Source organism: Meriones unguiculatus, chromosome X (assembly GCF_030254825.1).
Source record: "Meriones unguiculatus strain TT.TT164.6M chromosome X, Bangor_MerUng_6.1, whole genome shotgun sequence".
Lineage (NCBI taxonomy): Eukaryota > Metazoa > Chordata > Mammalia > Rodentia > Muridae > Meriones > Meriones unguiculatus.
In genome coordinates this window covers 32,355,981-32,370,533 of record NC_083369.1, presented here as the reverse complement: position 1 = coordinate 32,370,533, position 14,553 = coordinate 32,355,981, and the positions used below count along the sequence as shown (strand labels likewise).

General features: G+C 46.6%; 1 protein-coding gene across 1 annotated transcript; it reads left to right on the top strand.

The window, feature by feature from the left end:
* The first annotated feature begins 313 nt into the window (after positions 1-313).
* Foxp3 (forkhead box P3) lies at positions 314-14,454 on the top strand. The gene is made up of 13 exons (XM_021658497.2): positions 314-402; positions 6,269-6,349; positions 6,841-7,068; positions 7,588-7,692; positions 7,789-7,927; positions 8,299-8,386; positions 8,472-8,576; positions 9,373-9,460; positions 9,591-9,671; positions 12,157-12,313; positions 12,924-13,000; positions 13,398-13,499; positions 13,661-14,454. Exons 1-13 carry the CDS (start codon positions 346-348, stop codon positions 13,802-13,804), a joined length of 1,452 nt encoding a protein of 483 aa, XP_021514172.2. The 5' UTR covers positions 314-345; the 3' UTR covers positions 13,805-14,454.
* Positions 14,455-14,553: the final 99 nt, after the last annotated feature.

Sequence of the window (14,553 nt, the reverse complement as noted above, 5' to 3'; positions counted from 1 at the left end):
TTTTCTGACTCTACACACTTTTGTGGTTTCTCATGAGCCCTGTTATCTCATTGATACCTTTTACCCTTGTGGCGAGGGGAAGAAATCATATTTTCAAATGACTTGTAAAGGGCAAAGAAAAAACCCAAAATTTCAAAATTTCCGTTTAAGTCTCATAAGAATAAACAAAGCGAGAAAGAGAGAGAGAGAGAGAGAGAGAGAGAGAGAACTATGAGAACCCCCCCCACCCTGTGATTATCAGTACACACACTCATCAAAAAAAAATTTGGATTATTAGAAGAGAGAGGTCTGCGGCTTCCACACCGTGGTTTTCTTCTAGGTATAAAAGCAAAGTTGTTTTTGAAAATGTGGCAGTTTCCCACAAGCCAGGCTGATCCCTCGCTCTCAATCCACTTCACCAAGGTGAGTGTCCCTCTCTTTCCCACCAGACACAGCTCTGCTGAAGAAAGCGGCAGGGAAGTAGCGGGAGGGAGGGGGAAGGGGTCAGATGCCCTCCAGTACAGCTGGAACCGGAACCACCCAACTACCGTGAACTCTAGGTAAGGACTTTTGAAACTAATACCACTCATCCTAAATGCCAGATAGGTAGAGCAGTCAGTCCTTAGACAGGGGCAAAAAGTACACTGATTGTTTGATACACAGATGGACAGGATTTTTTAAATATGTCTATCAACAGCTGTTCTCTATGAATGCCAGAGCTTTGGGCAACTCAATATGTTGTCCAGCTAGAACTAGAAAATAGAACTGTATCTTATTTCTTTTCCTGTCTCAGTGTTTCTTTGCCTGTCTCTGTCTTTCTCCTTTCAATGCCCACTCTCTGTCGGTGCCTTTCCCAGGGCCTGGCTATATTCCTGTCTCTGTCTTTTCCATCCCGGCCACCCGTGTTCCATTTCTTTCCTCCACCTCTCTGACTCTGTTGGCTCACCTTCCTTCACCGGCTTTTTCACCCAGTATCCAGCACAGAGATTTCTACACCACTTCATTTTGCAAGAATGGGCATCAGTTCTGTGAGTCCTGGGAGGAGGACTGACCTTCTTCTGTCACATGAGAGGATACCCTGGGTCAACCATGGTTTAGCAAAGGACTGTGACCAGAATCCATGTCCAGGGAAAGCAGGCAGTTCAGGACTAGGGTGATCTAGCCTCTGCAGGTTTAGTTCTGTTACTTGAGAAGTTCTTGTTCGCTATTAGTAGGTTTAAACAAATTAGAATTGTGCTGTATATTGGGTTTGTTCCTGCTTTATTCAATCACTACCATTTTTGTAGCATACTAACATATGAACATGTGATCTATGTCTGCCATGACTGTCCTTGCATCACCATGAATTTTGATTGCTTGAATAAAGGGCTAGTGGTTGGACATTCGGGTTTCTTCTGGTTCCAAAAGTCTATGACTGACTCCTGGAATCCTGAAAATGGAATAGCTGGGGAAGAGGGGATATGCATTTTTAGTTTTTTGCTGTCCCTGTAAATTGCTTTTCCAAAAAGTTGTCTTATTTTATGTTGTTTCTATTCAAGCTAATCTTAGGTATGTGTTACCATTTTTAATCTTAACCCATAACAAAAATTACATTGTTAAATTTTGCATTCTTTGGTTACTTTTAATAATTTGACCATTTATGCTTTGTGGGCTAGAGGTCTGTGACAGTGTTCTTAGTCCTAAGAGAGTGCTCATGATTTTTTTTAAATTTTTTATAGCTCTTAATTTAGAAAAGATAATAACTTCTATTGGCCATATGTATATGAAAAATATTTCTCCTGAATTCACTATTTGTGTGTATGTATATTTTGTTTATTTACTTATTTTATGAGTATGCATGTTTTGCCTACATGTGCACCAAATGCGTACCTGGTGCCCATAGAGGCCAGAACACCATATGGGACCCCGTGGGACTGGAGTTACAGATGGTTACATGGGTGCTGGCACTTGTGTGGCTTCTGTCTATGACTCTGTTTTAAAAGACTTTTTGCCACTTGAAAATGAGAAGCCACCTCCTCTAGACAAGCAGCCAGTACTCTTAACCACTGAGCCAACTCTCCAGCCCCATTTGTATGCTTTTTTGTTTTTGTTTTGAGACAAGGTCTCATTGTATAGCACTGGGTGGCTAAAAACTCACTGTGTAGACCAAACTGACCTCAAACTCACAGAGATCCATCCATCTGCCTCTGCCTCTCAAGTGCTGGTATTAAAGGCACATGCCACCACACCTGGCTTTCATTTGCCTTTTTCTGTTTATTGTGCTTTGTAATGCACGTGGGTTCTATGTATTCAGATTACTCTTTTCTCATGTGGCTTCTGTCTTATGGCTTTGTGTTTTAAGTCTTTTGCCACTTGAAAATGAGGTAACTTTTCACCCCATGTTGGCTTCCAGTCTCCTTCATGGCTTCATTTTTTCCATTTACTATAGAGGTCAAAAGTGTGGGTACTGGAGCCAGACTGTCTGGAACAACCTACCCTCACCTCAAGTCGTCTGTGTGAATTTTTAACCAGGCACTTAACCTCTCTGTACCTCCATTTCCTCGTATGTACTGTGATGATTATAACAGAACCTAGCTCAGAGGATCTTTCTGAGGATCGTATCTATTAATAGGTGCTTAGCACAAGGCCAAACACACAACAATAGACATTAAAATGTATCTCTTAAGTGGATCTGGAAATTATTCTAGAGCATATGATGACTGAGATTTCAAGTGGGCAGAAAAGTATTGTGGGAAAGTGGAATGATCAGTCTACCCAGTCACTTTATTTTCCCCTAATTGTCTCAGAATCATGTTACTCTATCCTGCACTGTTCCTCAAGTTAAAATGCTACATTCATTCATTACAAATTCCATTCCTTCTAATGCATACCTCTATGCTAAAGCTTTCTAATCTGTTCTGGCCCATAATACCCATTGTTGTACAAAGCCAACACTATTTTTATGATGTTGCTTTGCAAAACAGTAAAAACACTATTCTTTTTCTGAGGTTGCTTTTCAATACCAGCCATGGGTGTTTCTGGCACCTAGCATCATTAGTCTTCCAGCCAAAGGCCAGTGCTTATTTGGGTCAATCCTCTATCTCTCTGTCCCTCTGTCTTTTTCAGTCTTTTTCTCATAGCTATCATTGTCACTCTCTGTGATCTATTCCTATTCCATCTCATGTCTCTCACTCTACATCTTTGTCTCTCCATCTGTATCTCTTCTATGTCTGTTTCCTCATCCCCATGTCTTAATTCTCTCTCATACATATACACATAATATATATGTATATACACACATATATATACATATAAATACATATATACATATAGGTGTGTGTGTGTGTGTGTGTGTTATATATGAATGATTTACCCCAGACACAGGATATGTTTGCCTTCCTCCATCCCATATTCTTCCCTCCTCAGTCTAAAAGGGCAAACTGAGACTCAGAGATAGGCAGGAAGGCCCCTTCCCAGGCCCACAGAGATGCTGTGTCAGAATTACACTCAAGATAAGATCTCAGAATTCTCAGTGGGACCCTGACCATCTCCCATTGTAGGCCTCAGTTTACCCTTCAGTACCCAGGAGACAGTTAACAGGACACCTGAGGTGCTACCCCCTCTTCTACCTTTTCACAAGTTGAATCCAGATTTGAGCAGGATGGTCCATAATCATGGTGTGGGGCCAAGCTCACTAGCTCTGGCCTGTGTCCCCGAACCCCATGGGACAAAAGCCCTAGCTGACCAAAGGACAGCAGTAATGATGGAGATATATCAGTAAGTCTGCATCCTCAGAATTGGTGCTGGGTTCCTTGGGACTACTATTCTAAAGCTTGGTGGTATGTTCTTTCCATGAGGTCCTGGCCAAATATCTTCCTCTTGTCCCCAGCTCTGGCAGAATGTTATTATCTGGGGAAAGTTGTCTCAGGACAGTGGGGCCGGAGGAATATGTAAGTGTCCATTATCAGTCACAGATATTTGCTCAGCATTTTGTATGTACTGACTTTGAAAGATCCATGGTTCCCATTACTTTCCCAAATTAGAAAGGATGGCAAAGCCTGGCCCCATATCAGGGCAGTAAAGGGTCTGTCCAACTCTCTGCCTTGAATGGAGTTCAATAGAAGGTCCTTCCAACCCTCTGCCTTTATGGAGCTGAGGTCAAGGAAGAGGCCTCATTGGGTTTTGATCTGGCTTTAGGTTTTTCCCATTTCTTTGGACTCTGAAACACTGATCCATACAATGAGAAGGTGGATCTATGCACCCTACAAAGTCTGTGTTCTTGAGATCTTGAAATCCATTGGCTCTGAGAAATGATATCCTATGGTTCCGAGTTTCTGTTACCATACCATCTGTAGATACAAAGGGTCCCAATATTCAGAAGGCCTGCCTAATGCTCACCAAGCGTCCAACCTTGGGCCCCTCTGACATCCAAGAAAGACAGGATTTACAGAACTTGGGTTCTGCATGGTAGCCAGATGGACGTCATCCACCACATCCGCTAGCACCCACATTACCCTACCTGGGACTATCCGGCTACAGGATAGACCAGTTAGTTCTCGGAACGAAACCTGTGGGGTGGGTTGTTTGCCCCCTTCTCTTCCTCCTTGTTGCCGATGAAGCCCAGTGCATCCGGCCGCCATGACGTCAATGGCAGAAAAATCTGGCCAAGTTGGGGGTTGTGACAACACGACCCAGATGTAGACCCCGATAGGAAAACATATTCTAGGTCCCAGAAACAACCTCCATACAGCTTCTAAGAAATAGTCAAAAAGGGACGCCCCAACAGACAGTGCAGGAAACTAGCCAGGCCCAGCCCTCCAAGTCCCTACCACCACTAGACAGACCATATCGAATTCAGGTCCCCTTTCTGAGAATGTACTGATGCTTCCCAGAGTCACACCAGTTCCCGATGTATTTAGGGAGGAGATTTCTTATAAGTTCTGGCCAAATATCCGGACCGCTTCAAAAGTGACCATGGTCCAGCCATGTGTGCTAAGCCAGTATGGTGGAAAATTCTACTCACCAACCTTGATACACATTTGCTTGGATTGTTGGAATGAAGTATCATAAATTGGGTGAATTACATAGCATAGATTTATCATGTTATCATGTTCTGGAGACTAGAAGACCAAGATCAAATTGCCAACAGGGTTGGTTCCTTCTGTAATCTATCCCTGGCCTCCTAGTTTCTGATGCTTTTCTTTGCTGATCTTTCTTGGGAAACTATCACCTCATGGCTGCCTGCATTCATTCAGTCTTCCAGCTCCTCATCTCGTCGCTGTTTATGAAGCCTGTGTTCTCAGCCTCCACAGACCTAGACTCCTGTTCACATCCTAATGTTTTAACCCATGAGACACTACAGTTTTAATACCTAGGTTCTCATAACAATCTCTCTCAGCTCTGATGATCCCCATTACACAATAACAAAGAAAATGCAACTGCCTTCCAAAACCTTTCTGTGCCCCCCAGGGGCTGTTTTCAGAAACTGTATACAGAGTGCATGTAGTATGGTAGAACAAAGAATGACATATACACATGCATACATACACAGAACAGGGAGTTTGTGAACTGGAGACATGGATGCAGTAGGCATCAACCTGAAATAGTAGCTTGTAATCCCAGCACTCAGAAGGCAGAGGCAAAAAGCTATGTAGTGAGTTCCAGGCTACATGAAACCTTGCCTAAAAAGAAAAAGAGGTCCTAGGCTATGACAAGACTATAAAATTCTGAACCTGGGTATGACCTTAATTAAAATGAGGATAGAATTTTCTGCAGTCACTTCAAGATCTGGTTCCCTCTCCGACTAGAACAATGGGATCTTGAAAAGTCATGCCCTTAAGGTACTCTAAGATACTGGGGTTCAGCAGAGGGGTCCGGGTCACCATGTAGGGCTTTGAGAGGGAAAACAGAAGGCTGCAGTATGATTAAGGAAAGAAGAGGTGGTAGAGGGATTCCAAGCATGAGGGGAAGAGATTGGAGCTAGTTTGGAGAGCTCACAGGGGCTCTGAATCAAAAAAATCCTGCCCCCCCCCATTTTTTTCTGGTACCTGCCATGTTAACTCCATGCAGGACAAAAGCTAAGAGAAGAGCAACCCCCTCTGTGGATCTGAGCTCTACAGTCCCAAATTCAGTTACCTAACTGCATGTCTACCCATGCATCTAATGCTTACCTTTCCATCAAGCCACATCTGACTATCACCGCAAACGCTGCTCTTCCATCCTCCATCTCTAGTAATGTCCGCTTTGTCATACAGCTTATGCCAAAACCCAGAAGTCATCTTGACCCTTTCTCTCATCAATTCCATCCAAGCTTTCAGCAACTTTTCCTGATTGTCTTCAAAGGAGGCTTGGAATCCAGCCACTTCCTAGCAGCTCTTCTGCTGTTATTCAGGTTGGTGGTGGCAGCAGCACACACCTAAACTATTGCAGTACACTTCCCACTAGTTCCCTCTAATGGCATCTACCTGAACCATTTGAGTCCATGCCCAAGTCACTGGGATAAAATAAGAAGAGAGTCCAAGATGAGCCCCGGCAGAATCACCAAAGACTGTGTGGCCTGTACAGAATGCAGGGGGTACGAGAGGGCTCACAAACTAACTCTCTACTGTCCCACATTCACAACAGAGCTGTGTGGTATATGCAAGCAAGTGAGGTGCTGGACCTGTGTATGTGGAGGGGGGGAGGTTATATACATACATCTGTGTTCTTGATATCAGGGTAGGGTGGATGATTATAAGACAGACCAGAAAAGTTATGGGGCCCTTGGAGACACGTCCCAGCAACACCTGCTCTGACCAGAGGCTATCTACATAGTTCAAGTGGCTGACTATCTTACACCACTCCTGGAACACATGTGACTCCATTCCACTGTTGTCCCTACAGCCTGCCATTGAGAAGAACCCAATGCCCAATCCCAGGCCAGCCAAGCCCATGGCTCCTTCCTTGGCCATTGGCCCATCCCCAGCAATCTTGCCAAGCTGGAAGACTGGACCCAAGGGCTCAGAACTCCTAGGGACCAGGGGTCCTGGAGGAAGCTTCCAAGGTCGGGACCTGCGAGGTGGAGCCAACACTTCTTCCTCCTTGAACCCCCTACCACCATCACAGCTGCAGGTGAGGCCCGGGGCCCAGAATGGGGCAAGAAGGGTGGGGTACTTAGGCCTATAGGTGTCGACCTTTACTGTGGCATGTGGCAGGAGGGGGGCTGCCTGGGGCACAGGAAGTGGTTTATGGGTCCCAGGCAAGTCTATGACTTATGCAGATGTTGCAAGGCCAAGAAAATCCCCACTCTCCAGGCCTCAGATTCAAGGCTTCCCCCACCCCTCCCAATCCTTGTCCTGAGAGGAGACCTTATTATGAGCCCATGGGCACAGCCATGTGTCCTCATCCCACTATGACAAGAGAAGATGGCTGGGGCCCGAGAAGGTAAGGTGACAGTGGTGAGGCCATCTCTACTACTTTTAACTGTCTGACCTTGATGAATTCCGTCTCCATGAGCCTCCAATTCCACATGTGTGAACTGGCTATGTTTATAGTTCCTACCATGTGGGACTTTAGTGAAGAGCTGATGAATGAGACACAGAACTATGAAGATGAGGCTAGCATCTCATGGCATCTTCCTTCTCCTTCCAGCTGCCTACAGTGCCCCTTGTCATGGTGGCACCCCCTGGGGCCCGGCTGGGCCCCTCACCCCACTTGCAGGCACTTCTCCAGGACAGACCACACTTCATGCATCAGGTATGCAATCTGAACAGACTGGGAGGAGGGAACAAATGGGACAGCTGTGGAGCAGAGCCCCAGGTCGGCTAAGCCATGGCCCTTATGTGTTCCTAGCTCTCCACTGTGGATGCCCATGCTCAGACCCCTGTGCTACAAGTGCACCCACTGGACAACCCAGCCATGATGAGGCTCCCACCACCCTCTGCTGCCACTGGGGTCTTCTCTCTGAAGGCCCGGCCTGGCCTGCCACCTGGTAACACCTTTACAGAATCTCCAAACCCTCTGATCTTTGAACATACGCAGTGTAAACTTTTCTAAATGGTAGCCCTTTGGAGGTCTAGTGGTTAGAGTCATGGAATTGCCAATTTCCAAAAGATGTCGGGCTTAGAACCTTGAAGACATAGAATGTCAAAAGTCACAAATTGCTGTCATTTGTCAAAATGTCATCACAATTTGGCTAGTGGCCATCTTTAAGCTGCTTCTATCAGAAGCCCTGGACTGTAGAAATGGCACAAGTCCTAAGGGTCAGAGTCTTCAAGGCTCAGGAAAAGGAGAGGGAGGCCTTCTGGGACAAGCTGTAAAGCCTGGTCCGCCACTCCAGAAGTACCCTGTCTCTACCCACAGGGCTCAATGTGGCCAGTCTTGAATGGGTGTCCGGGGAGCCAGCTCTACTCTGCACCTTCCCACGCACGGGTACACCCAGGAAAGAGAAGTGAGTTGGAAGGGCTTGGAAGAACCACTCTGCTACTCCTCTTTGCCTACTCCTCTGCTGACACCTTGTATTCTCCCACCCCCAGCAACCTTTTGGCTGCACCGCAAGGATCCTACCCACTGCTGGCAAATGGAGTCTGCAAGTGGCCTGGTTGTGAGAAGGTTTTTGAGGAGCCAGAGGAGTTTCACAGGTGAGTAGCCTGATGCTACGCATGGAGTTCTGGGGTTGGCGCAAAGGTCTGGACTGCATATCTCAACTCACCATCCTCTTGATGGACAGTAAGAAGTGGTCAAGGTTGAGACCTCATTCCTTCTTGGCTCTGTGACCTTGGGCAAGTTACTGGTATTCTCTAGGCCCAGGTTACCTCACATGTATGATGACACATAATGATAAGGTATATGCTGATAGTTATCTTCATCTAATACACAAAGGAACTAAGGCCAAATAGAAGGGTCAGCCAAGTTCACACAAGTCCTGAGTGATGAATGTTGGATATGAACCCAGGGAGCTGGGTTCCAAAACCTACACTCCTAACTGCTTTGTCCTGCCTCCCCTCATGTAACACGACACATTATTAATCCTCAAATTTCTGTTCCTCTGGAAGACTACGGCTGTCTCCCTTCTATTTTATCTCTGCCCTCCCTCCCCTTCTGTATTTTTCTAATCATACCTAACTCTTGGCAATGATGCATGTCCTGCATAGCCAGGCCTTTGCCTAGTCTGAGCCTGCCAACTGAACACCCCCCCCACACACACACCTTTCTAATGTCATCTCCAACACTCTGGCCAGGCCTGAAAGCTCAGACCTGGGAGCCAGCAGTTGCTGAAGAGCATGTGTTTAAGGCAAGCCATGTGGGAGAGAGAGATGGAAGGGAAGGGGGAGCATAGGAAAATCTCCCATGCTGGGGCTTGGCTGACCCTATCTGGTACAGGGAACTAAGAGGCCTGACCTAGCATGGTCAGTTACATGGAATCTTCTTGCTCAGGCACTGCCAAGCAGATCACCTCCTGGATGAGAAGAGCAAGGCACAGTGCCTCCTCCAGAGGGAAGTGGTGCAGTCTCTGGAGCAGCAGGTAAGGCCTGCAGAGTGCGGCTAAAGGGAAAGAAGGATATGGAGGAGGACCCTCCAAGAAAAGGCCTTAGCACAGTCAAAAGTGTGCCTAAGAAAGATCAGAGGCCTCACCTTGGTGTCCATCCCTGTAGCTGGAGCTGGAAAAGGAGAAGCTGTGTGCTATGCAAGCCCACCTGGCAGGGAAGATGGCGCTGACAAAGGCTCCATCTATGGTGAGTACCCCAAGTCCAGAGGCAACAGACGTCAAGTGTTGGGATGAGGGCCAAGGGAGGAGCCCTAAAGGACCAAGTGACCCCTTCTCACATGTAAGTCCTGGCCTGTACAGGCCATCCCCACCTCCTTAATATGCCAGATCTGAAGACATCCCAAATCCACTTACAAGCCCTCTGACTTTATGACCTCCAAAGCATCATGATTCTGCCTCTCCAAAGCAATAGTAAATAGCCATACACAGGAGGAAACAGTGATGCCAATGCATCAGCTACAGAACACACAGGGGCGACTGTAAAAAGAAAGGAGGGCCCTATGTTCAAAGTTCAAGATAACCTCAGAACATTGAAGAATATAAGGTCCTGTGTGACTACACATTTCACACGCCCAGTCTCAGGCCCTTTGCTGATGTGAACTTTACTGATTCAAGTCTTGTACTAAAACGGAGATAGCTACCACCATCACCCTGGTGCACAAATGAGGACAACTGAGGTTAGAAAGATTTAGCTGCCTCTCCCAAATTCACAGCTGGAAGCTAGAGTACCTCACTTCAGGCCCTGCTCACCCCCAGCCCCAGCACCTTTGGCTTCATAGCATGCTCACTGCTGTACTCTAATTAAAGATACCGCTGTTGCTCTATGGAGTTCCACCACAGCCTGCAATTGACTAGAGGGTGGTGCCCTTCCCAAAAGCACTGGCCTTGCTGTACACAGTGGTAAGCAGATATAGTCCTTACCCTTTGAGAAGCTGAAGGAGGGTCACTTGAACCCTCAAGCTCAAAACCAGCATGGCCAACAGACAGACCCGTACTCTTAAAAAATACAAATAAACAGAGTTGGGGAGAGACTGCAGTAGGGAAAGTGATTGCTGTACATATATAAGGACCTTCATTTTGCCTGGCAGTGGTGGTGTATGCCTTTAATCCCAGCACTCAGGAAGCACAGGCATGCAGATCTCCGTGAGTTCAAGGCCAGCCTGGTCTACAGAGCTAGTTCTAGAACAGCCAGGGCTACACAGAGAGACCCTGTCTTAAACGACTTCCTCCAAAAAAGGACCTTAGTATGGATCCCAGCACCCACACCCAGATACAATAGTGCAAGTCTGTCATCCCAGTGCACCTAGGTAGAGACAGAATTACTCAAAATGCTGTGCGTGATAGTACAGGCCCTTAATTCCAGCATGTGTACACATGTATCCACACATCATACACATATACAAATCAGATATAAATATAACCAAGTAAGTAAATACAAATTTTAAAATAAAGTGAAGCTGGACTACTGGAGAGACAGCTCAGGGATTAAGAGAACTTGCTGCTCTTCCAGGGGACCAGAGTTTTGTTCCCAACACTCCCATGGCAGCTCACAACTATCCAATGCACTTTTCTAGTCAACACAGGCACCAGGCATGTACATGGTACACAGACATGCATGCAAGCAAAACTCCCATACACACATAATATTTTTTTCATTTCAAATAAAAATAGAATGGAAGCTGAGTATAATGACCCATACCTATAATCCCAGCACTCCAGAGTTGGAGGCAAGAGGATCAGCTCAAAGTCATCCCATGATACATAATAAGATAGAGGTCAGCATGGGCTACCTGAAACCCTGTCTCAAAAAAAAAAAAAACATTTTTTTTAATAAAAGTAAAATGGAAACTGAATGGTGGCTTAGGCACTAGTCTCAGCACTTGGGAGGTTCAGACAACAATCATGCCCCAATTTTGAAGCCATCCTTTGCTACCTAGTAAATTGCAAACTACCCTATAATAGAGATTGAGACCCCCACATAAATAAGTAAATAGCCAGCCAACCAAGGAAACATTTTTAAGCGGAAAGCTGGGTGTGGTGATGCACACCTGTAATCCCAGAGGCAGATGGATCTCTGTGAGTCTGAGACCAGCTAGGCTACAGAAATAAGCTCCAGGACAGGCAGGGCAACACAGAGAGACCCTGTCTAAATAAAACAAAATATAAAATTAAAAAAATAGAAGCCAGATAATGGTGGCACACACTTACAATCCCAGCACTCCAGAAGAAGAGCTACGACGGAAAGTACAAGGCCAGCAAGAGATATGTCATGAGACTATTTCAGAAGAAAAAATTAAGTAAGACAAACTAAAATGAATATGAAAGGATGGTAAAGAGGCAGAGGTAGGTAAATTTTTGTGAGTTCCAGGCCAGCCAGGACTACATAGTAGTAGTAACAATAACAATAACAATAACAACAACAATAATAATAATAATAATAATTTAAAAACCAAATGAATGGATATGAATGAGAAAGAGAGAGATTTGTGGGGAGGAAAGAGGTAAGCAGTAGGGGGCGGAGGTAGTGAAAATGGTCTGTGTATTGCATACATGTGCAAAAGCATCCAAAATCCAATTTAATTAGTAATAAAAATATAAAATAACGTTTAAAAAGCATAAAATGAGATGAAAACTTAGGTCTCTCAATCACCATTCCCTCCCCAACCCCTCAGGCCTCAATGGACAAAAGCTCTTGCTGCATCGTAGCCAGCAGCACCAGCACGGAGGGCAGTGTCCTCCCCACCTGGTCTGCTCCACGGGAGACTTCAGACAGCCTGTTTGCAGTGCGGAGGCACCTCTGGGGAAGCCATGGCAACAGCACCTTTCCAGGTCAGTGTAGTCAGCACCTCATCTGATGACTCCAAGCTCCGTATTAGGAGGGTACAAAGGAGCTCCCCATCCCCCACACCCCTCAACAGCAGCTGGGAGGAAAATGCACCTGAGTTTATTAGGCCTAGAAGGCCCCAATGGTTACAAACGCATAGCCCCAGCCCTGGGTCTTTTGGGGATTCCAGCCATGCTTCATCTACTTGGCCGATGCTACTTTAGGAGGCCATCACGAGGGAGGAACTTGGCTAAGGAACTCCAAAGGACCCTCTCTACTGCCCCACCTCAGGGGAAATCAGGTAGACTCCTCCAAGCTCACCAATCCTCTCCCACCTGTCAGGCCTGGCTTGTGGATAGACCAAGGACCAAAACTCTTTGGCTATCATTCTGGCTGTCCCACTTGAGCCACTTGCATGCCTTTGATGTGCAAGTTACTTGAGTTCTTTTAATTTGTACAGACAGGTACTCGGTAAACAGTACCTATGTGTGATCATAGACCCCCTCCACCCTTGAAGCAAATGGTAGGGTTTCAGGCCTTGTAGTCCCAGTGCAGATACAGGTGGGGCAGGGTGTGAGGAGACCATGGAGACTGATCTATCCCAACCTTCTGCAGAGTTCTTCCACAACATGGACTATTTCAAGTTCCATAACATGCGGCCCCCTTTCACATACGCTACTCTCATCCGATGGGTAAGCAGGGCAGCCTAAGCTGGGGGGTGGGGAGGGGAGCTTCTTGCCTCCTACACTGCACCAAGAGTGGAATCTCACATTAACAAACCTCAGCTCTGAGGAGCCCCAAGATGTGATCTTTCTTAATGGCCTCACCCCAGATCTGTCCTTCAACCCAAAACTACTACAAGCCAGGCCAATGCAAACCAAACTGTGATGTTAAAAACTACCCTTTCCTTTGTCCATCCCACTTCTAACTTCATCCTTGACCCCACGCCTCACCCCCATTCTCTCTCCTTCCCCTCTCTTGACCCACAATTACACACCTATCCCAGGTCAGAGAGCCTAGCATAGGCCGTCCCCTCAGGCACAACTCTGGGAAAACAGGCCCTTTACTCTGCCTGACTCCAATTTGCAGGCCATCCTGGAAGCGCCAGAGAAGCAGAGGACACTCAATGAAATCTATCATTGGTTCACACACATGTTCGCCTACTTCAGAAACCACCCAGCCACCTGGAAGGTGAGCACCTCTCTACACAGTGGTGGCTGGGATGGCTCTAAGGGTGGTTAACCTGGGGCTAAACATGGGGAAGGAGCAGGTCAGTGTGGAGGAGGTCTGATCAACTCACTGGATGACTGTCCACCCCATCCCCATCTGGGGTCCCGGTCTTCCTTCCACAGAATGCCATCCGCCACAACCTGAGCCTCCACAAATGCTTTGTGCGAGTGGAAAACGAGAAGGGAGCGGTGTGGACCGTAGATGAATTTGAGTTTCGAAAGAAGAGGAGCCAACGCCCCAGCAAGTGTTCCAACCCCTACCCTTAACCTCAAAACCAAGAAAAGATGGACAGGGGTCAAAACATGAGACTGAAGCTGTGGAGGGAAAGGAGGAGAGTTCTGGACATACCTATGAAAACCAGGCAATGATGTCTCCGCTGTCTTACCTGTCAAGGACTCTACTCCCTATCTGGCTGCCCTCTTGTACTGTATCATCTGCTGTAAGGCTGAGAGGGGCACCAATCCCAGCCCAGCCCCTAACCCCAACCTGTCCCTAAGATCGGCTTTCCAGCCAAACAGCCCTTATAACCAGCTAAACATATAGCCTGCCTTGGCCACTTCCAAGCGGAAAGATGACGTAGACACACAGTCATAGTACCATTGCCTGAACTCAACCCGAACCCTAAAACACAAAGAACCTGCCTTGGTACACTCATGAGCCCTCAAAGCTGCATAATCCTGTATTCTCGTATGATTGTAATAATCCTAATCACTCACCCCAAAACACCCACGTCTGGAACCATGGACACTATCACACGTAGGTGGACATACAGACCCTTGCACAGCAGCAGCACTGGAACCTTCAGGATTACATCCCAGAAAATCACACAGGTGTAACTGGTCATACATAGCCTCATGCAATGCCCAAAAATATAAGTCAGACATGGCTCATCAGAACTCAGAAGTGTACACACATGCAGCCCCTCCTCTCTATCTCCTGAGCTCCATGAATACACACCAACTCTCCAAAATGTACCCTATGTCTCACCTGCCACTGACCCCTGTCCTCCACCCCA